General features: G+C 38.1%; 1 protein-coding gene across 1 annotated transcript; it reads right to left on the bottom strand.

Annotated features, from left to right (window-relative positions):
* Positions 1 to 62: 62 nt before the first annotated feature.
* LOC127952801 (ras-related protein Rab-40C) lies at positions 63 to 20,746 on the bottom strand. Its single transcript, XM_052551570.1, has 6 exons — positions 19,502 to 20,746; positions 10,442 to 10,502; positions 6,864 to 6,924; positions 6,518 to 6,595; positions 3,831 to 4,053; positions 63 to 2,499 (listed from the first exon to the last, which is right to left on the bottom strand). Exons 1-6 carry the CDS (start codon positions 19,641 to 19,643, stop codon positions 2,225 to 2,227), a joined length of 840 nt encoding a protein of 279 aa, XP_052407530.1. The 5' UTR covers positions 19,644 to 20,746; the 3' UTR covers positions 63 to 2,224.
* Between the last annotated feature and the right edge of the window lie 1,800 nt (positions 20,747 to 22,546).

The raw sequence follows: 22,546 nt of genomic DNA, 5'->3' as shown, positions 1-22,546 counted from the left end.
TCATATGTAAATAAGTGTCATCTGTGAACAGCATGTAAGATGCAAAGAACCCCAAAGCTTGGTTTTACTGATAACATTATCAATTTTATTGTGAAAAAAGTCGTCACTTTTCATACACTAAGAACTGTACAATCAATAACTTAAAAAAAAAACATTTTTCGTTGTTGTTACAGGAACTTCTGATAATTACGCAAGTTATTCAGCAGCTTTTAGCTTCAACCAAAGGAAAATAGTGTTTACAATTGTGTTCCTACTGCTCCACCAAATCACATTTCCCTTTATCCCGTTCATAAAGAACTAAAGAAACCACCCCTTTGGCAACACCAGGAGGGTCCCGTCACACCGCCCCACTAAAATACCATGAGCGTGTTTTTTACATTTCATCAGAGGCTTCAGTTACAAAGAGGAAAAAACACTTTACAATACAAAAAAGTTGAAATGGAGCCTTCTAACTAAGCCACAGAAATTCTTTGCACCATATAATGTGCATATAACAGAAGAACAACATTGCTCTCAGGTGAGAGGGTTAAACTAATACCTACAGGTGCCCAAAAAGGAATAAAACAACACTTCTTTGTAGTATTTCTATTACCACAACCTTTTGGGATTTAAAGATTAAGAGGGGGGCAATAACACCTTCTGTGGACCCTTTAGTATTTACGTCACCCAACAGAGGGACACCAACACACACAACTGCTCTAAACACATAGCCAACATGTGCCAGGATCATTCTGTCAGCTATAGTGACTGCAAAAGGCCTGTAGCAAATAGCTTAAAGGTCAAACCCCGAGAGCTCAGAGCCCTCTGAAGAAGTTTAAAGGCCCCCTGATGGCGTCCTGTCGCTCAGCCCGGTTTAAACGGGCTTCATTGGGCAGGTCTGCCGCTGGAGGCCAGGGCTCATCCCTGAGATGAAGGGGTGGAGGAGAGCGGGAGAAAAAACTACGGCTCATCAGACCTGGAGGAAATAGATTGGAAGAAGCAAAAGGAAGTGCTGTAGATTCCACCGGTGACGTCACTTGTTTGGTTTGTGCTTGATAATTTAGAAGCAAGCCTGGTCTATCATCCTTCATTCTGACATACATCTATAGAGAAACCATGCTGTATATGCAGATTAAAAGAGCTTCGAGCAGAAACCGGACTTTTGAACTCATGCTACAACACTGAAAACCGGTAGAACACGTGGACTTTGAAATCATCGCCCATTTTAGCCCCAAAAGGGTGGAAACTTGTAACTGCAACGGAAGTACTGAAATGTGTGGGTTTGAGTGAGAAACTCGAGCTGCGAGGCAGTCGTGGTATTGAATTCTGGACATGAGAAGAGAGGTAATTACAGTATAATCTTCAAACTATTGTAAATATGACAAATAATCCCACAAGGCATGCAGGAAAAAGCGAGGAGAAGCCGAGAGTAAACGAAGACAAAAAACCCTTTGCCAGTACTGTCCCCTGAGGAGTAATTTCCTGTAATCCGTGTTTAAGGAGAAGACCGATCTGACTCAACACCATTTTCTGGATCTTCAGCGAGGAAAGATTGTGAACAGAAGTAGTCTGGAAATGCTTGTGCCGTCGCGCTCGGCCTGGTGGTCCCACAGTCCACATTCAACAACAGTCATTGTGTAAACGGCCGGCAAATTCACAAACCACCAATTTGCAGTGCAAATCACATTTTTAATACATCGGTTCATACGTAAGCACTACATGTCATTTCGCATCAGCCCTCTCTCATTGTTGGTAAGAATGCAAGACCGCGTGACTGAGGAACTTCAGCTTTTGCAGAGAGAACAGGTACCTAAAAAGAGCAAAAAAAGAGGAACACCGTATGCAGAGCACTGAGGATAATGAGTATGAGCAACAACTAAAGCCGAATATAAGCCCATAAAACAACTTCAAAACGAGGCCTCTCAGCCAACGCAGGGTTAAAGCAGCATGAACTGTCCAGTAGAGGGCGCTAGCGCGGTAGGAAACATGCTGTCGGTGGTGCAACGAAATCAGAGTCTGATGAAGGGTTTGTTTTTATCCACGACCTGTGAGTGAGGAATCAACTGTACTGCAGCAATGTGAGGAGGAGAAACGTAGCTGTCTGTAGCAGCAGGAAGTGATCACATCCTGCTCTCCCCACACCGGGAGGTGCCACACCTCATCGGCCCAGCCCTGTGTCGCTTTCCTCGTGTGTTCGTCCGTGTGCACCTGAGTGTTATGTAAGGGAAGGGAGCGTGCCCGGAGGCTAGGAGATCTTACAGTTGTTCCTGGTGCAGTTCTGGGGCGGACTCTGAGGCGGCCGGATGGATTTGGAGCGTTTGAGGCTGTTGCCTTTGCTGCCTCCGGCGGCATTGGCTAGTGAGTAGGAGCGTCCGTGCATCATGACGGCGTTCATGCCGTTAGCCATGGAGAATGACTTCAGATGGCTCTTGATGGCCACAGGAAGCGGCAGCTTATCGATTAGGTGCACAGGGGTGCAGGACACAATGGCACGGCAGCACAAGTCCTGCAGACTGAAAACTGCAACGAAACAAAGACAACACACACACACACACACTTGAGTTACAAGGCAAAGGCGATCAGAACCAAACTGAATGTTTGCATAATCGAACCATAAAAACTAAAGAATTAGGCATGTGATGTTTCAGAGATTCAACAGTAGCTGCCTCCAGTAGATCATTTTTTATTCTCTTTACAAAAGTAATGAGAATGTTTTCAATTATTCAGCACTCCCTCAGCAGATGTTAACACGCTGCCTGCATTTCTGTTCAGATGGAGTCGAATGCAAATGAGAATGAGAATGTGAAGCCTGACAAGGGAATATTAGTTAACGTGTTAGAAAGTAATCTACAGAGAAAAACCTCTGGGAAGGACATTTGGTATATATTTAGCAAAAAAACCACATGGTGCTGTTAGCAAGCCTTCAACAATATAATGAACTGATAATATAATACAATACAATATAATTCAAAAGTTTGGGGTCAATACTGTTTATTGTTTTTGAAAGAAATATCTTGCACTCACTAAGGCTGCATTTGTTTGATCAAAAGTACAGAAAAAAATAATATTGTGAAATATTATTACAATTAACATTTTGAAATGCAATTTAAATATTTTCAAATGGAATTTATCCTTGGCGCACAATCCTTCAGAAATCATTCTAATATGCCAATTTGGTGCTCAAGAAACATTTAATATCATCATAAATTATAAAAAAAAAGTTGTGTTGCTTAATAACTTGTAGATTCTTTGAACAGAAAAAACAACATTTATTTGCAATAGAAATCTTCTGTAACTGATATTCTCTAACTTCTGTTATAAATATCTGAAACTTCTGAAGCATTTAAATTGCCATTGCTGAATACAAGTATTCATTTCTTTCAAAAAGCAAACTCTTAGAGCTTGAACAGAATCCAATCTTTTCTGCTCCTGCATGAACAGCCGAGGAGAGCAATACGGAGTGTAAATCGCTGCCATTTTGAAAAGTGCTTCCCGTTCTCAGAGCTGCAGGACGCTGCTTCTGCTAAACAGCTCGTCTGAGGCACGGCGAGGTCTCATGGGAAAACCCCACATAATGGTGGAAACAGACAGAGAAAGACGTGCTTCTCTGAAAGCCTTCTGCCTCTAATTATGCGGCTCTGGACGACATACAGTGTGGTTTTCTATGCTAATGGAAAGCTATGCTGATCATGCCAGTTTTCCTGCATCCCCCAGAAGGCTGAAACCAAAGATTTCCACTGTGATTGTGGTATTACCATCTAAAATAGCAGAAAGAATGGACCTTTTCGCCAGTTTTTCATTGATTTCAAAGTGAAGAGATGTTGGTGTATTAAAGCTTGAGGAAGCCTCACCTCTGTTGGGCCTCCAGAACTTCTCCATGCCGTGCCTCATCAGCACGATGCGCGACAGCTCTGTGAACGACTCGATGACGTTGAAGTTGCAGAGAGGGCTCACTTCAAAAAACGTCATGCCGTTCTTTTCTGCGTATGCCCGTGCCTGTTCTGTGGGGACCTGTCGCTTGAACGCCAGGTGTAGCCGGTTACCCACAAGAATACGGGGTACACCTGGTGCGTGCTGAGGAAAGACAGAGAGACAAGAAAGTGGGTTACAAAAGGAAATCCACAGTCCTGTCAGGCTGATTGAATCTCAAACCGTGTCACAGCTGGCCTGTCTCATTTATTTATTCAATGAGGCCTGTTTTATCTGTGCCTTTCTCAAGTCCACAGAGAAAAGAGCACTCGGCAATCTCCAGGAGCTCTACGGAGCCACGCAAGTGGATTCAAATCAAATCAGTCAAGTCTCAAATCTTATTCTTCATACAGTGAATCTCAAATAATGCTCTGAAAGACGTTTCTTATCAATTATTAGTTGATGTCGGATATTGAACAATTTTGCTCAATCCTTTAATCATTGAAAACACTAATAATTAATAACAGTTCAAATGGAATCTATAGCAAATTTTTATGGAAACCGTAAAAAATTAAATAAAATCATACTGTGCATCACAATGTGGCCAAAATGTATTTTTACATTAAAAACAAAATGATTTATTTTGCTTTTTAGGACTTGATTTTAAAATGTTATCGTATTATTGTATTATATTATGTATTAGTAATATATGGTTTACTTTTTTAATGATGAATTATGATTAATTATTACTGATGAATTAATATTAATAATGTTACAATATTGGCACCAATAAACAATTAAAACAAATGTATATGCTAGTAATATACATGGAAAAATATATCTACACAACCATTTAAACAACCATGTATGTCAACAGTGAAACATCGTGATGGATGATGACATCGGGGGCGGGGTTACGTTGTGTGTGCCACGAAGCCTGAATCCGTATGCAGAAAAGGCACGGAAAACAAATAATAACTTATCCTATGGAGCAACTAAAAGGACATGGTTAGCCGTTAGCTAGCGCTAGACTGTTACAGTACATGAACGTTCACTTAGCACATACACAGAGTAAGGACAGATGAATAGTTTGCTCACTGACAAACATCTAATCTTGTAAAATGTGTGGTAGGTGCTGCCGCTCCATAGTTTAGAGTCTGTGTGATGCCCTGTATATTAGTAGTGGCTCCCTGATGCCCACAATTTCTATAGACAGTATAATTACCCAACCATATAATTGTGAGAGAAAGTATTGAAATATTTTTCTTATTGTCCCATCTCGTAGGCTATTTATCGCCTTTAGGGGTTCATTAGTACACTTTATTTCCTTTCCAAGCACGGAAATGGGATGAAGGGGTGGGAAGGACATCACGATGCAATCATCTGACCTTTTTAAGAATCCTGAACATTTCCACAAAAATATGAAGCAGCATAGCTTTTTATAACATTGATAATATGAAATGTTTCTAGAGCAGCAAATCATTGTATTAGATTGACTCCTGACAGATCATGTGACACCGAACAGAAGAGACTTTTCAAACACCAACTTCTGAACGGTAGTGTAAATATTTTGCGAACATAACTATAAGCCAGTGCTGACAAACGATTAATCGCATCCAAATTAAATGTTTTTTTTTTTTCAGTTTATATTCAGTATATATATGTAAATACACACACATAATCCATGCATGTATACATTTAAGAAAAAAAAGTGTTGTTAACAATTTATATTATATTTTTAATATGTATATAAATATATACATGTAAATATTTTCAAAATATATACTGTATGTGTGTGTATTTATAAATAAATAATAAATATACACAGAACACACACATACATTACGTTTATTTAGGGTGCAATAAATCGTTTGACAGCACTAATATAAACCTAAAATGTCTCAAGAGATCTTAAAAGGTTCCTCCCTACACTAATTCGAAGCTTGCGGAGCAAAGCACTGCACCCTGCACCCTTCCGAAGCTCAGCAAGGTCAAAGCTCATGCTGTAATGAAATGACTCACTGTGAATCATCAGCTTAAGTCTGACTCAAGTCAATGCTGCAAAGTCAAAGCAGAGCTTCAAGTACTCTAATATTTACCAAAGCAGGTCAAAAGTCCTCAAGTTGAAGTCTCTGCTGCCAACTAATACAGCACGCTCCCTCTTTCCATCATATGTGCGCTTTGTGCTTTCTGCAGCTCTTTGTGTGAAGAAATCTTCAGCCATGCAACAAACACACACTCCCCAAGCACACATATCCACACATATCCACTTAAATACACACAAGAACACACAATTCTCAAACCAGGAAGGAAGGAAGAGACCGTAACGGAGTAGCCTAAAAAAAATGGGGCTGTAGTAAGAGAGGACATCCTCTCTGAATCTCAAACACAACTACAGGAACGGGGGAGGAAAGGAAAGGAAAGGAAAGGAGAGGAGAGTAACAGTGACACTGTATGCTGTGAGTCCGGGTTCAACTTGCTGTAATACTGAACATGACTCGTTTAAGATTACACATACATGCAGTAAAGCAGGGACATCTATCTAACAGTCTCAAACTTATAGCCTAAAGGACTATATGTATATTAGTGATCTCACTTCCTGTTATCGTAAGGAGCAGCTTAATGTTACCTCATCAATCTCCCTGATCCAGCGGTCTATCCCGTCAAACGACCAGCGGTTGGTGATATCATACACCAACAGGATCCCCTGTAGAGGACAAACAAACATGTATTGTTAGCTGGTATCCTGTTCATGCAGTGAAGAGGGACGTTCACAGCACCACACAAAACACTCCAAGCCCACTGGTGATTTTTTTTTATTCTTGTTGGACTCAGACTTTTGAACCAAACTATATAAACATATTGGTATATCCTAGCAGGTTATGTAAACAGTATATAACAGGACATATGCATGTCCCTTTTTTTGCCTTCAGCAAAGCACTTGGGTGAAACTCGAACACTAAAAGTGCTTTTACCTGCGCTCCCCTGGAGTACGACCGGAAAATGGTGCAGAACCTGCCTTGTCCTGAAGTGTCCCTGGAAGCAAACAAAGACATGTCAGGACAAAATCACACAGCAAACAGCTGCTAAATACTACAGTTCAGCTTTGAACCCTCTTTCATAGCATTTGAAGGCATCATAAGTGATTTTATAATGTGAAAGCTGTTCCAAAAGGTGGGCATCTAAATTATGCTGCCTTTTAAGAACAGGCCACAATTAATTCCTTCGCAAAGAAGGAAATACCAGAATTCACTGTGAATAAAAATACATTATTTGTGTGCTATACATTTCCTATGCTTTTAGGAGCACTGCATTAACTTAACAAGCTAACATCAAACAAATGCTGCATGCTTCAGCACTAAATATGTAGCACTGGGAGTTGCTGCCTATGAAAAGCGTTCCAAATCGGTCACTTAAGAGGTTCTATTTCAGTTACAATGCTCCCTTAAAAGGCAGCAGCCTATGCAGGCAGTAAATAGATAGGTGGCTCACTATATTTTGGAACAAAGCTATGTGTTTGAAATGGACAATGGACGCTGAGTTTAGAGTTAACCCAAATACAAGATGACTCAGGCACTTGTGTTGGCGTCACAACCTAGAAAAACGAGTTTTCCACTGTGGCACGTCCGCACCCAAATAACCTTTCCAGCTGCCTACACTCTCTATCAGTGAGAAGTTTCTCACACAGTTAATCTGCCTGTAATGGGGTGGAATAAATCTACATAAAAAAAGTCTAAATGGCAGCTGCATTTTGAAGTTGTAGGGCTGAAGCCACTCTTGGGAAAGCTGTTTAGTGCTGCACTTCCACAGTCACATTACAGAGCTCATCAGATATACCTGAGATCTCTGAAACGTGCATTAGACTCTGTATGCAGTAAGAAGCCCAATTACTATAAAGCATTGCATTATATAGCCCAGCACATTACAGCAGACATTACATGGGAATTTCCTCAAGGGTTTGGAGAATTGCTCCTCAGGCTCTTACCACACTGTGTGTTAACGCTAATAAGCTTGTTGTTTGTCTTCATAATGTGTAATTCTGCTGTCTTACACTCCAATGCCTCCCTGATTAGGAAACTTTTCTTTCTCTCAGGGGAAGTGGCTAAATGCTTTAATGGATGTATAACAGAAAGTGGGCTCGACGCTCGAGATTTCTTAGCCTCCTTAATGGAATGTTTACTTGATGAGTTATGAGCTCTTGCAATTGTGTTTTAATGTACATTTTCTACATGCATACAGAAAGAGAAATTATTCAGACACATATACATATACATATACATATATATATATATATATATATATATATATATATATATATATACATATACATATACATATATATATATATATATATATATATATATATATATATATACATACATATACATATATATACATATATATACATATACATATATATACATATACATACATATATATATACATATACATATATATATATACATATACATATATATATATATACATATATATATACACACATACACCAGCTGATAATTATATATTAACGTAAACTGTAACATATTATACACAAAAATTCTCCATACAGTGGACTACGAGTAAACCTAATAATAATTTGGGACCAAAAATTATTCAGACACTTTGACCTCACCATGCTTTGCTTAAGTGTTTTTTTCTTTAATAGCTAATTTGGCCCTTTTACAGTAAAGACTCAACAAAATGAAGCATTGCTTAGTAATTGGTTGACCTAAATTGGTATTATCTAGGGAAGTAAAATATCGATTAATTCCATGATCGGTTGTCGTTTAAATTAACGATCAATTAATCGATTAATCGTTAACCATAATGCTGCTAAATGCATCTATTGCAGGCAGCAGTCACCGGCATGGCTTGGCAGGATGTGCAAAAGCCACACACAACACACACAAAACACTTTCTCACTTGAATTAATGGGGTTTTAGTCGGAATAAAATGCTAGTAGCAGGATTATAAAATGAATAGATGTGATTATGATCATTTGATAAAATCAAGAGAGCGCACCATACGTTTGAGTTCATTTTACTTTGTTGACTTTGTTCTGGCACGGAGACCGCTGAAAGAGCCTCTTTAAATGGTTTCGTGGTGATCGTTGTTGTATTTTAAAACACAATTGCAATGTTTTCAGCAGACATTATGGCATTTAAAATAAAATGATCCGAAACGTAACTGTGACGCGCGTGTGACTGCGCTGCGCATTAAGTGAACCGCATCCATCGCTGCTGCAGCAAAACACCGTTGCTCACATTAATCTGATCTTGCTTGATTCTGTTCTAGAAAATGTCAGATTTTGAATTTTTGCGTTCTGGTAGGCATAGCATATTTGTTTTTAAAAATCTGACACGCAGTGCTGCTATACTGGTCTATTTAAACTGACCAGTGTAACCTTTTATAAGTTTAGTTGACTGTATTTTATTTTGATAATGTACAGTCTGCGATGTATGTTTGAATTGCTAGAATATACGCGTGCGCCAGGCTTCGCAATCGAAACAAAAACTTTTTCGCAGGGTTAGGAAAATTTTGATTGTGACCACGCCTCTGGATGCTGTACGAGATATAGACTTCATTAATGTGGCTTTGTCCTGGTTTGCCGGTTTCTTTTCTTAAATCTTCTAATTTCGCAGGTTTATTTTATCATCTTTCACTTTTAATCGCAACTCTTACTGTGTGTGGTAAACATGGGAAGGGAAATAAAAGATTTCATGAATTAAGAATTCGTTCTATCTATTAACTTGTTCCCTTATTTCACTTAAATCATGGGTTATTTAGGGGACAAAATTAATGAAACATAGACAATTGCCACAGATTAATAAGTAGTAGTCCTGTGTCCCGCAGCCCAGCAGAGCGCAGTTATCTGATGAAATGACTCAGTTACTACATTTCTATTGCTTTTCATGTTGAATAACTTGTGTGTTGTTTCTATTTTAATGTCCTTTTAAAGTTTAGATCACTTTTTAATATGTATCATGTCCCATGTAATCAGTGGCTCAACCGTGGAAAAGAGGTCAATAAAACCAGTTGTGGACAATGTCACATTTACCTAAAAAAGTCATTCAGCATCCACAGTTTGTGAGAGAAATAACATCTAGAGAAGAGTTTTTTGTTTAATCTATGCACTGTATTATACCGTATAGCCTAGGTATTCCTTATATTTTGCTTAACCTGTAATGTTTATGTAATTATGCCTATTACAATGTCTATTATGTTTATATAAACCTTTTATGAAAAGCTTTAATAGCCACTGTGTAAATTATATTTCAACAACAAACATAATAGAAACATAATTTTTTTAATAAGATCTAGAAATGATTTAGAAAATAAATCTTAAATGTATGATTTTGCTATATTATGTTTCCTGATGTCTGGAAAAAGAAGAAAGTCAAATACACCTAGGATGACTTGAGAAGTAATTTATGGGCTAATGTTCATTTTTGGGTGAACTAACCCTTTATTAGTGACGGATTCGTGCTTTAAGACCACGAGGCACTGTTCTGTCTTGAGGGGAACAACAAAACAGCAGTTGTGATCCACTTACCAAAGCTCTAGTTTCACCCTCCGCCCATCCAACAGGATTGTGGTGGTCTTGTAGTCGATCCCTACAGAATGAGAGACAGAGAACACTTAAATAAAACATAACAGTCTGTCTACAATCAGACATCACACAAGGCTGTCTACTGAAAAGAAAAATACTCTAGACAGGATCGGGAACTCGAAAAGCTTCGGCTGTCAGCGTGACTGCATTTGGTGTACTACCTAATTTAATTCTCTGCTAATTCTTCCATTTATTAGAAGGCACTAAAGCTGAAATGACCATCTTGATAGTGACTGTGCACATTCAGTGGAAAGCTTGACAGCTGCAACCAATCTGCTGTTAGCTAATGCTATCATAGCTGAAATGTGTCCAGGACGCTTGTCATAAGGCGATTACCTTGACTGCTTATCTACATTTATCATTCAGAAAACGAAAAAGATCAACACAGTACGGGCTCTATCAACTGAATTGCAATATCTGCATTTTCGGGCGTTTCACAGCGGGTCAGCATTCAAGCTTCTTTTGCATTTTAATACACAGCTCTGTCTCTAACAAAGGCTCACAGCGTCTCTTTTCATACAGGCCAGTGCCTGTAATATCCACCATGCCAAAAGCACTTGTCTCAGTGGATCATCTTTTTGCACTAGGGGTGGGTGATATAACCTCAAAATTATATCACGATATTTCAAGAATTTTTGCAATGATTATATTTATGAGGATAGAGAAAAAACATGGAACCACGTTTTATTGGTGATTCCAGCTGGCAGGCAGCAGCATTTACCAGTGCAAACACAATGAAGGGCATTTTCCATCATTTTCCAATGAGCTACTGTCATTGATGACAGACTACCTAATACAAAGTGTAAATCTATTGTACGAGGTGGCAGAAGCAGCATTGTAGTGCAGTGTTGGGCAAGTTACTAGTAAGTTATTTAGTAAAAGTTATAGTTACTTCTCACAAATAGTAACTGAGTTACATCATTATAAAAGTAACCAATTACCAGGGAAAGTAACTATTGCATCACTAAAAGAAAAAAAAAAGTTCAAATGTGTCAAATAACTTTGATGCCTCCAATATTAAATTTTAAATGAATGAAATGGACACTACATGGAATAAAGAGTTATTATTTTTGTACACAATACAAAAACAATCATTTAAAAATACTTATTTAACACTGAACAGTTTTTAACATTCTAGCAGACATTATACCAACAAAGCACTATTTAACTTCAAATTAATAAGTTAGTAAAATAATATTGAGGTCATTTCTGAGACCCCCTTCTTGAATCAGGCATGCAAATAAATGCAGCCTTTCTGAGCAGAAGGGAATTCTTTTAAAACATTAGAAAATATTACAGATCCCAGTCTGAACACTGTGTGTGAATGTTACAATAAATGTATTAATAGAGCTGTTGTACTTATTATCATCATTATTATTGTCTTACTTACAGTAAAATAACAATACTATCACTTCTAAATGTTGATGGAGCTTTTATCTTGATGGAAACCCACAGGGAGTTCTCAGTGCTTCTTTTTGTTGACAGCAGCAGATTTATAAATGAATCTCATTACTAATTCGGGAAGATGCATGCATCACACTGTCACATGCCTAGTAAAAATCCATAAAAATGTTATTAAGCAACAATAACAGCAGTGTGGAGAGTTTATTCATCATAACAAGAGTGGTTTTGGACACTGCTTCCTCTGGAACATCAGTTCTAAAAAGGAAATTAACTTTGTTCCTCTCTGAGTAGAGGCCAAAACAAAGTCGCACCCTTCTGTTGTCTATTCCATTATGATATCTGCTGTTTTCTTCCAGCGATGTCATAAAAGAGGGGACACAGTAGGGCTGCATGAATTAGGGAAGAGAACGAATCACAATATTTACCATAAAAATAACGACTGAAAATCAATGTGGTTATAATGCTTTTAATAAATAAAAATTAAAGCAAGTATTACTATTGCAATTTCTCACTGTGAAACAATATTTTAAAAAAAGGTAGAATGTTTATTAGCAAAACGAATAAAAAAAGCTTGGAGCCGCTTTTCAGTCTTTCATTATTTTGATTAACTGTGGCTTTAAATAGAGAAAAGGAAGGGGAAAGATACTTGGTAAAGCTTTGATGACTCTGAAACAGAACACGTCTGAAGCAGGGTCTCCTCTCAAGCGAAGCTACACAGGCAGCATAAGATCTCCTGACTAGTGAATGTCAGCTGTTTCTGAGCCCTCAGACTTCTGCGGTCCTCCATTATTAAACATCTACAAGAGAATGTAACAAGAGGGAAAATGGCTCGCACTTAAAAAGAACCACTGGGGCCGATTTCCTGCTGCTCTCCAATCCGCAAAAGCTTTGCTCTTAAAGAGCCAGTAAGATGAAAATTCTAAGCTTCCTATCACTGTTTATAAGTCCTGTACATTAGGTTTAAATCCATCCAAGGTTAAAAAACATTGTCATTTTGTCAAAATATCATTTTAAAATTACCTCAATTCTCAGAGATCCCCAAACGGTTCGCGCAAAGCTGTTCAAAAGATTCAGTTTCCTTAAACCCCACCTTTCGTTAGCATACTGTGTTCTGATTGGTCAACTAACATTGTTTGATTGGTTGTTCCGCACACACCTCCACGGTAAACTATGCGTTAGCATCTGTTTGGGGTGAATTATGTCTTATTCCTCTCATCGCGAAGCAAACAGTAAAATAAAAAACTTGAACAGTCTCGCTGCTTTTTCTTCTGTGTGTGTGTATTCAAGCCGCGCGCTTCAGTTTGAATCTGAATAGCGCGTTCAGTGCGGGGGCATGGTCACATTAGATATAACGAAGGGAGACGTGAAAAACAGACATCGCGTTGTTTTCATATGGATTACTTTATCACAGAATATCTGTTTTCGGCAGCACTTGTTTAGTTTTAAAGTAGACATGTCAAGCTTTCTATAGATATCTCTCTCATGTCTCTTATTTGAGTATTCACAGAGTTACACTTCATTTTAATGACGCGTTTGTACATGACGATCAGCGCAGATAAAGGCTGCAGACAGCACACATACTGATAAGACACTCGGGAGAAAACAGACACATAACTTCATAATCATACTTCGCGTTGTGATTCGGAGATGCTCGTTGGTCTAAATCAGTGGTTCCCAACCTTTTTCAACTCGCGGCCCACACAACCAAACACATATGTTTGCGCGGTCCACTTTAAAAAAATTAACTGACCCCGCTATTGTTGGGTTAATAACTTAGTACTCAGAAGCTAGATTTTAAACTATATTTATTGAATAAACTAGGGCTGTGCGATATGGACAAAAAAAAAAAAAAAAACTATCGCGATTTTTTTGATCAATTTTGCAATTGTGCTTTTACAGTCATAAATGGGATTAATTTGAAACATATTTCCAAAAGAAAACCAATCAGAGCTTTATCAAAAAGTTGTAACATCTCTAGAACAGACATAAGTCAAAATTATCACTATAGTGAAGATGTAAAAAAATGTATAGACTTGTGGCAAAAAAAATAAATAAAAAAAAAATCCTGTATACAGGGACTTTTTTTTCTTTTTTGCCATGCATTGTTCATAGAGCTCATTAATTGTAGCGGTGCCTCAGGTGTTTGCAGTATGTATACAGTATGTGTATGCGGTCAGCAGTGAGAGCGCATAAATATAACGCGAAAGCACATTAAAATAATGCACGAGTGCGAATCTCTCTGTTCGCAGCAGATTTCCTTTGCTCTGTCACAAAACCGGTCGTGCTTGCTCAGATACACACTGCTTTGCGAGGAGACACACTTAAAACGTGTCTCCTCTCACTTAAACTGCATCCTGTTCACTAACAAATTCACTCTATGCTCATGTGTTAGACATGAATTATTTTCGCACGTTTTTATTTCTAGCCTTTTACCGCAGTGAGAACGCTCTGATCCGTCAACATTGGCTCAGAAAAAAGGCGCATCACAGACAGTGTGTGAACCTGGAGTTAGGCATATGCGCACGCTCAAATCGTGATTTTAGGACGTTTTCTTTTAATCGCACAGCCCTAGAATGGACTGGAAATGAACAGAAAATAATTGGCGGCCCACCTGCAATACCACCGCGGCCCCCTACCATAGGTTGAAAACCACTGGTCTAAATAAAGTTGGTAATGAACCATCTTTAATGGCCAAACGCTTTGAAAGTCCCGCTGTACTCACCGAGATTAGAAAAGCAGTCATCAGTGAAATGTTGTGGACACAACAAAAGGGATTTGTTGTACTGCTCTGGTATTGTGGTGAAAATGAATTTTAGCCATTGGTTCTTCTGATCTTCATTCTTTGGCAGTGAAAATAAAATAAACGGTCTCCTCGACATGATGCTTTCACACCAACCAGAGTGTCTGTGTGTGGGGGTGGGGCAGGTCAGAGCTTCGTTTCTCTCAACACGGTAGGCGGAGATTATTATGCAAAGTGCTCCTAGTGACGTACATAGAGATGGGCAAAAGATTTGAAATCTATAACGACTCGTTTCAGCGATTCAGAGTCGACTCCTTACTTTAGAAGCCAATAACTTTATAAATCGTGTACTTTTTGGTTTAATTACTTTGCACATTGTTTACACTGATGGACAGCTACATCATACACTGTAATACAGGTAATTTTTGATTTCCCATCTGTGTGGCTCTTTAAGCAGGGCAGCACATCAGGCCAAGGGAGCATCACACTTTCTTCCTCTAGCATCCCTCCTCCTTCCTTCTGGGTAATTGTATGGGCAGATGGCTTGGATACACGGCCTGACAAGGGCAGTACGGTGTAATTATCATCTCAGGTTCCAGCTCGGGCCACAGGCCAAGACTTCCCAGCTACGCTGAGCAAAGACAGCCTGAGGAGGCTAGCTTTGAGGAAGATCCAGCAGAACTTGAGGACACTTGAGAGGGACCAAGTGGACAGGGACATGTATGGGCATGTTTCATTTGATTTAAAAAGCCTATTATCAATGGACAGAGGAAACCAAAAATGTTTTCAATTGGAGAATGTAGTGACGTTAGATTTTTTGCATTGCAGGAGGCCTTTGCTTACAGAGCATGTCTTTGTGTCTCATTGTTGGGTTTATTTTATGACATACTGAGATGCTGTAAATTGCAACGTGCCAAGCAACGCTGGTGAGCTAGAACAGGGTGCGTCTGATTTTGAGGGAAATTTTTCAAAGACTGCAAGCATATGAGAGCAATGAAACAAACATGCCTGAGGCTGAGAAAGGTAGAAAAGCTGGTTTCACTGAGACAGTGCATTTCAACATGAGCTTGTGTGTGTGTGTGTGTGTGTGTGTGTGTGTGTGTGTTTAAACGGCATACAACATAACTCTGACTTCCATATCTGATCAGCACTTTATCAGTCATCAGAAGGAGAAGAACTGTGAATGCTGGCTTTTCACTAAACATTTAACTCATTTAACTTAGAGCAGTGTCATGATGTCTTTTTAACTTCAAGGCTGAGACTTTAGGCCTCATTCTGGTTAAAGCACTAATGGAAACTCTGACTATAACTACAATGGGGGGGGGGGGTCTATAGTAGTGGTTTTGTACCTGGACTAGGGCAGTGCTACATATTTTCAAAATGGAAAACCAATTGGTCTTAAAGGAACAGTTTCCAATAATTACAATTCTGATATAATTTATTGTTTGTGTTGTTCCAAACCTGTATGACTGTCTTTCTTCTGTACAAAAATAAGACTACTGAATGTTGACTTCCACTTTGTGGTCTAAAAACAACAACAACAACAAAAACAAAACAGATATTTTTCAAAATGTCTTTTTATGTTCCACAGATAACAGTAAGTCATAGAGGTTTGGAATGACATGAGGATAAGTAAATGATGCCAATTCTCATTTTTGGCTGAACTATATCCCTTTAAGGAAGCCCTTTCTGAGCAGTCTGCTATCAAGTTGATTGCTATTAGACACGTTTCTTACAGCGATGCATGGAATTGATGAAAAGTCAAGTGACAGTAAAGACATTTATGTTGCAAAATATTTCTATTTCAAATAAGCACTGATCTCTTGATCATTGTATTCATCAAAGAATCCTGAAAAAATGCATCACAGTTTTCACAAAAAGCATTAATAAGAAATGTTACTTACACTCCAAGTCAGTATATTTTAATAGAAATATTTTACATTTTAAAATATATCAATACATAAAACAGTTATTTCAAATTGTATATTATATTAATTTTACCATATTTTTGATCAAATATAAACAGCCTTGTCTAACGTGAGATTTTTGGGGGGGAAAAATAAACTTTTTATCATAAATAAGACAAGCAAGGTTCCTAGATTAATAAACATTTAGTCACAGAGCAACAAAAATTCATCTCGAGATGCATTTTTAAAAGTTGGACTATTTTAACTTGACATGAAGTCCTAAAAAACACTAAAAAAGCACATTTCTGTGAGAGTCTAAACACCTAAAGTACACTACCAGCATACTAAATAAAGCACTGCCACTAAAGATGTCAAAACCCAAGTAATGGAGTTAAACTAAGCAACTGACTGTCTGTAGTCAACCAACATGACCCATCTTTAATACTGACACCAGGTGGCTACCAAAAATAATTACCAACCACAAAAATCCATTAATATACTAAATGATCAACATGACATAAGCTGGAATGGAAACATTTAAATTCTGGTTTCTAATTGTCTCTATGATGACTTTAAAAGGTTTCATGGTCCTGTCAGCAATAATTAACCAAACAAAGCAAAGCGGATATGGGAAGGTATATACATCTCCTCCTTTTTAAAGGTCAACACGCCCATTTATTATGCTGTCCTAACAACACACAATTATATCGTTTGTCGCATTTTACATTTATTTCACTATCATGTCAGTGACTCAATCAGAACAGAACAGAACAGATAAATAAGGAAAGGAAAAGTACTGTCTAAAGGGAAAACACTCTCTGGTCATGTTTTTACCGCTGTGCTTGTCTGTGCCAAATCCGTCTGCCGATCACTAGCAGCCAAACAAGATGTCTGCATCTGCAACTTTAGATTCTAAATATTTACAGACGCCCACTCAAAGCCAGCGCAAACATCCAAAACCCAATTTATGTGAATACAAACTGCACAATCTGAAACGACTGCATAAGGCAGTTCAACAAGGCTTCTCTGAACTCAAGAAATCGAAAATGAAACGTAATCTAGCAGATGCGTTTATCTAAAGCAAGTTACAGTACACTTCTTATAGGGGACAGTCCCCTTGAGGCGGACTGGGGTTAAACGCCCATGACCTTTGGGCTTGCCAGTCTAGATCCTTAACACAAACCACATGTCCTCGTTAAAAAGAAAAGAAAAAAAAATGTAAACGCAGATTTATAGAATGAGACGAAGGTTAAACCCAAAAAGGAAGCTTTTCTATTCATCATGCTTTAATATTCCTCCTTGCACACTGCCAATTCCTCTACACACCCTATATGTATAATTCATTTTTAAAAAAGCCTTTCAACATTTTAGCCATCTGAGCACGTCAGGATGAGATCTCCCTCGGGGAAATATATATGCCTGCAGGATAACTCACCATCAGTGAAACCACGGACAGATCGTGGAGCCATCTGTGTTGATTCGGAGTGATGGTACAGGGCTACTCTTCTGAAGCAGGACCAGCAAGCTCCCTCAGGAGATCTCCCACACCCATAAAACACACACTGTTCCCTTAAAGCTTAAACTGACAAGAGAAACAGCAGCCCATATGAGCAACCCAGCTCCTGTTCGCCTGCACACACAAGGCTCATTTGGATATGAAAGACATATGGGTCTATAATTGGTCTATACCCTCGCTGGCTTCAACCTAATGACAGAGCATGGAAGATCTCGTTACAGCAAATGGAAAGCTGTGAAATTAATCAAATCAAAAGAAGCTTGAGCTTAACCGGTCTTGACGGTGTGCTGTGCTGACCTGTTCAAAGAAAACAGACATACAAACACACTGCAAGTTATATTTACTTTGTGTGTCTTGTATCCTGAGGGGGAAGGCTGCACTGCACTGGAACACTCGCCCAAAACATCTAGTACAATCTTGACTAATACAGAAAAGATTGAGTAATAATTAAGTCAACCAATATTGACTTTATGACCAATACTAATACATATTATTTTTGACAGCGTCGTAGAACTACAGACAGCTACTGATAACAGGTTTGACCAATATTCAGCTCACATTTTTTGAGTAAAAAAGGTTACCTTAAGAGAAAAAGGTACCATTTGAATAAGGGAGCACCTTTAATAATAACAGCATTCAGATTTGAGGTAACTGAATGTATTATAATAATCATAACTGGATAATTGCTCATTTATTCTCAAGCAAGACACAGTATTTGGTTTTTGGGTACTTCTCAGTCATTTAAAAAACTATATGGGTTAATCCAATCATTATATGTTTAAGTGTCTAATATGCAAAATGTGGACTTGATTTTAATGATTTAATACGTTTTACACAATAATAACTTACTGATCATTGTACTACAACAACCATATACATAATAAATATTTTATTACTAATAATTTTGGATTTACTTTTGATAAAACAAAGTTGATTTGCATAAATCATTGCATGAAAATGAATGGCTAGTAATTAAAAACGTCCCTGTGCCACTTATTTGTGGACCAATAGCCAATTAAACTGAAGTTGGTTAATACGGTTAAAACATAAAAAAACCTGTTCAAACCGATTATCGGATCTCTTTTAATAAACCTGAAGTGTATTTCATACAGCCACTGAGCAGAAAATGTGCAGCTATTATATAACAATCTAACTGGGCAAAAGTGAACACTAGACAATCCTTCAAAAGATAAAGATAATAATAAACTGTGTTTCCTCCTCCTGTACATCACTTTCAGCAACAATATGGCACCCGCAGAATGACTCACCATATTCAAAAGAACAATACTGACCATGTTAGTTGGTAAACCTGTTCAAATCACATTTGTATGAATGGCTGACTGAGCGACAGTCTTGCTGTGAGATTACTCTGGCTGAAGGATGTGTTACTCGCTCACAGTTTGCGTGAAGATGTGTGGGAAGTGTTGATAACTCACCGCTGCTGTAGGCATATGGAGACTCAGCAGATCCATCTTGAAGGCTGTCCAGGATCTCTCCTTTCCCCACATCGCTATCTCCCACCAGGAGGAACTTGAGCAGGTAGTCGTAGCTCTTGACGGGGCTGCCCTGAGTGCCCATGACTGCTCACATCAGAGCCAGAGTCCGAGCAAAGGACCGGAGACACCCGTGTGTCCCTCTCGGAGTCCTCCAGAGCTCTGGGGCTCTACGAGTCTCTTGTGTCAGGTCTATCTTTGAAAGGGTGCAGACAGGCCAAATCAAACCATTTCCCTCCCTTCCAGTCCAGACCCAAAAGTGTTTTTAATCTTTAAAATGTCCAGTCGTATTCACGCTTCCCGTCTTAAAATAACATCAGTCTACAGATGCTTCAATGGCTGGCAAACTGAACAGCTAGGTTGTTTTACATGTCTTCACACGAGCTCAAATCATCGTTATTATAAAAAAAAAAAACGAAGAGAACACGTGTAAAGAAAACCAAACAAAAAGACGTTTATCTCATCATGGAAAGTTATTGCTGTGACAGAAAAGCATCTGAGCTATCGAGCTAGTGCACTGTTAGCATGCGCCTGCCAAACTGTCAACACAAAGAAATAATCTCATTACCATTTTATCTAACGTTAATAACCACCTGCACGGTTATGACAAAATTACTAATAAGAATGTGTATTTGTTATCGTAAAACTAATTAAAACCCAATTAAGAAGATCCGTTGTAGTCAGACGTAAGTTAGTAACACAGCCTCGGCTAACGCTACTAGCCTGGCGAGTCAACAAGAGGCGCAGAACATTGATTTCATACCATAATGCTCTAGGCCAGCATAAACTCCCGCCGATTACAATATATTCCTGATGAAATGTGACAAAGAAAGAAACGTTAGGCTGACGGAATCGAGAAGGATGTGCACAGTCGCGCTTGAGTTAGCTCGAGCAGCCGATGCTAGCGCGTCATGGCTCCTTTTCTGTTTTCCTCTGAATAACAAAGATTGATGAAGGCTCGCGCGTCGCGTCGCGTCTCGGGATCTGCGCGCGTTATCAGGCGCCTCTGGGGCGAGGCGCGCGAGGTGAGAGATTATTAAAAACTAATCCGAGCCGCTGGATATTATTGCTTGTGTTGTAAATGCTCTCGGATATCCAAATTTGTCTCATGTTCTCTCACAGAGATTACACACACTGTCACTCGGAGCTTTCACCTCTGCGCTCTGCTCTGCTGACTGACTGTACCTCCCCCTACACACACACACACACACACACAGGTTTGTTTCTGTAAATTATGGGGACTTTCTATGTTGTTCTATTGACTTCTATTGTTTCGTTCTTACCAAACGATATTTTCTATCCCCAACCATAACCCTACCCATAACAGAAAACCTGTTTGCATTGTTACACTTTCAGATTTTTAATAGACTATTTTTTATATTTTTCCCCTTGTGGGGACCTCAGGCCTGTCCCCAAAAATGAAAAAATAATAATAATGTTTTACTACCCTGTTGGGGACATTTGGTCCCCACAATGTAGCATAAACAAGTATACACACACACACACACACACACACTGAGAGGTGCCTACCTAGACAACAGTTTTGAACATCATAGTTATGTAGTTATTTTTAATGTAGTTATTTTTGCTTATATCGATATAAATACACACATTGAAATCACAAACAGGGACAAAAACAAACAAATAAATAAAATTAGGGGACACTAATGAAGCTAATAAAGCTATATTAAGTATTTAATTTAAAATGTCATTAAATATATTTATATTTCAAATATTTTGAAAAAAATAATAAAAATATTTATATAAAAGTAATATAAACTTATATACTTAAATTGTAATAAATAAATGAAGTATACAAGTATAATTAAAATATTGTGATATGCACAATGCAAATATTGTGATATAAACAATTTTAATAATTTTATATAAAAATAATTAAAATGTTTATATAAATAATATAAATATAATTAAAATACTGTGATATAAAGTAAATTAATAATAAATAAATAATGTAATATAAAGTATAATTAAAATATTTTGACAAAATACACACAAACCTTCTAAGGACAAATTGTTCTGAGAGAATCATGTAATACTATCTAATAACGTTAGATAATACTTAAATAATTCACCAAATAAATAAATAATATAAACATTTAACCAGGCATGAGCAGTAAGAAAAATCTTTAGTTGTGTTTTGTATAAATGTTTCATGCCTTGGCTAGGTAGGCAGCATACTAAGTTTTGATACACAACTGTTCAGTACACACAGCACAACCCACGGGCAACTGGCTTAATTCATTTGTGTGTATATAAAGACAGGTTATTTATGTCCAACAAACTTTCTTTTTTAATTATGTAGCATTTTAAGCTGAGGGACAGTTGGTACTAATTCATTTCTTTAATGCTGTGAAAGTGAATGGTGACTGAGGCTGTCAGTACCCAATATTCTGCATACATAATGTGAGTAAATAATGATTTTTTTGGGTGAACTATCCCTTTAAATATATCTTTAAAAAATCGAAATGTACTGTTTTCACCTTCTGTTTCCAGCACTTATATTCCAGGTTGCTGGTTGTGTGGCAGATGCAGGAGGGTCCATGTGTTGGGCACAAGCCAGAGGTCTCTGCACTTTCAGGGATCACAAGAAGATAATTCCCCTCCCCCTGAATAGATTAAAATGCTAATTTCTGTATGAAGTCTTTGTGTCTGCCCATCGAGACTACAGCTACACAAGGGTCTCAAGGGAGACAAGGGGACATCTGGACCCTGCTTCATCTTCTATCCCAGCCATTAAAAAACATAAACGCTCTTCCTCAACACATGCATAATATCACTTGTTCTCCTAGGATGAGATGTGAGACAGCCGTTTAAATAGAATTCTGCACATTTCAGTTTTTACAGTCATGTATAGAGAACTTCCAATAAATGACTATATGCACTGTAAAACACAGACATACTAATAATAAAATATAAATTATAAGACTCAAATACAGTAGAATGTGAAATATTATTAAAATTGAAAAT

The sequence above is a fragment of the Carassius gibelio genome, chromosome B3 (genome assembly GCF_023724105.1).
Source record: "Carassius gibelio isolate Cgi1373 ecotype wild population from Czech Republic chromosome B3, carGib1.2-hapl.c, whole genome shotgun sequence".
In the NCBI taxonomy this organism is placed as follows: domain Eukaryota; kingdom Metazoa; phylum Chordata; class Actinopteri; order Cypriniformes; family Cyprinidae; genus Carassius; species Carassius gibelio.
Note: the sequence above shows the minus strand (reverse complement) of the source record. Positions and strands in the feature narration are given on the sequence as shown.

Bases quoted from the DNA above. Each gene is read 5' to 3' on its own strand.
- LOC127952801 (XM_052551570.1), bottom strand. From the start codon at position 19,643: ATGGGCACTCAGGGCAGCCCCGTCAAGAGCTACGACTACCTGCTCAAG. The intron at 4,054-6,517 runs GTAACATTAAGC...GTCTTTCCTCAG, and splicing joins GGATCAGGGAGATTGATGAG to CACGCACCAGGTGTACCCCG. The intron at 2,500-3,830 runs GTGAGGCTTCCT...GTTTCGTTGCAG, and splicing joins GTTCTGGAGGCCCAACAGAG to TTTTCAGTCTGCAGGACTTG.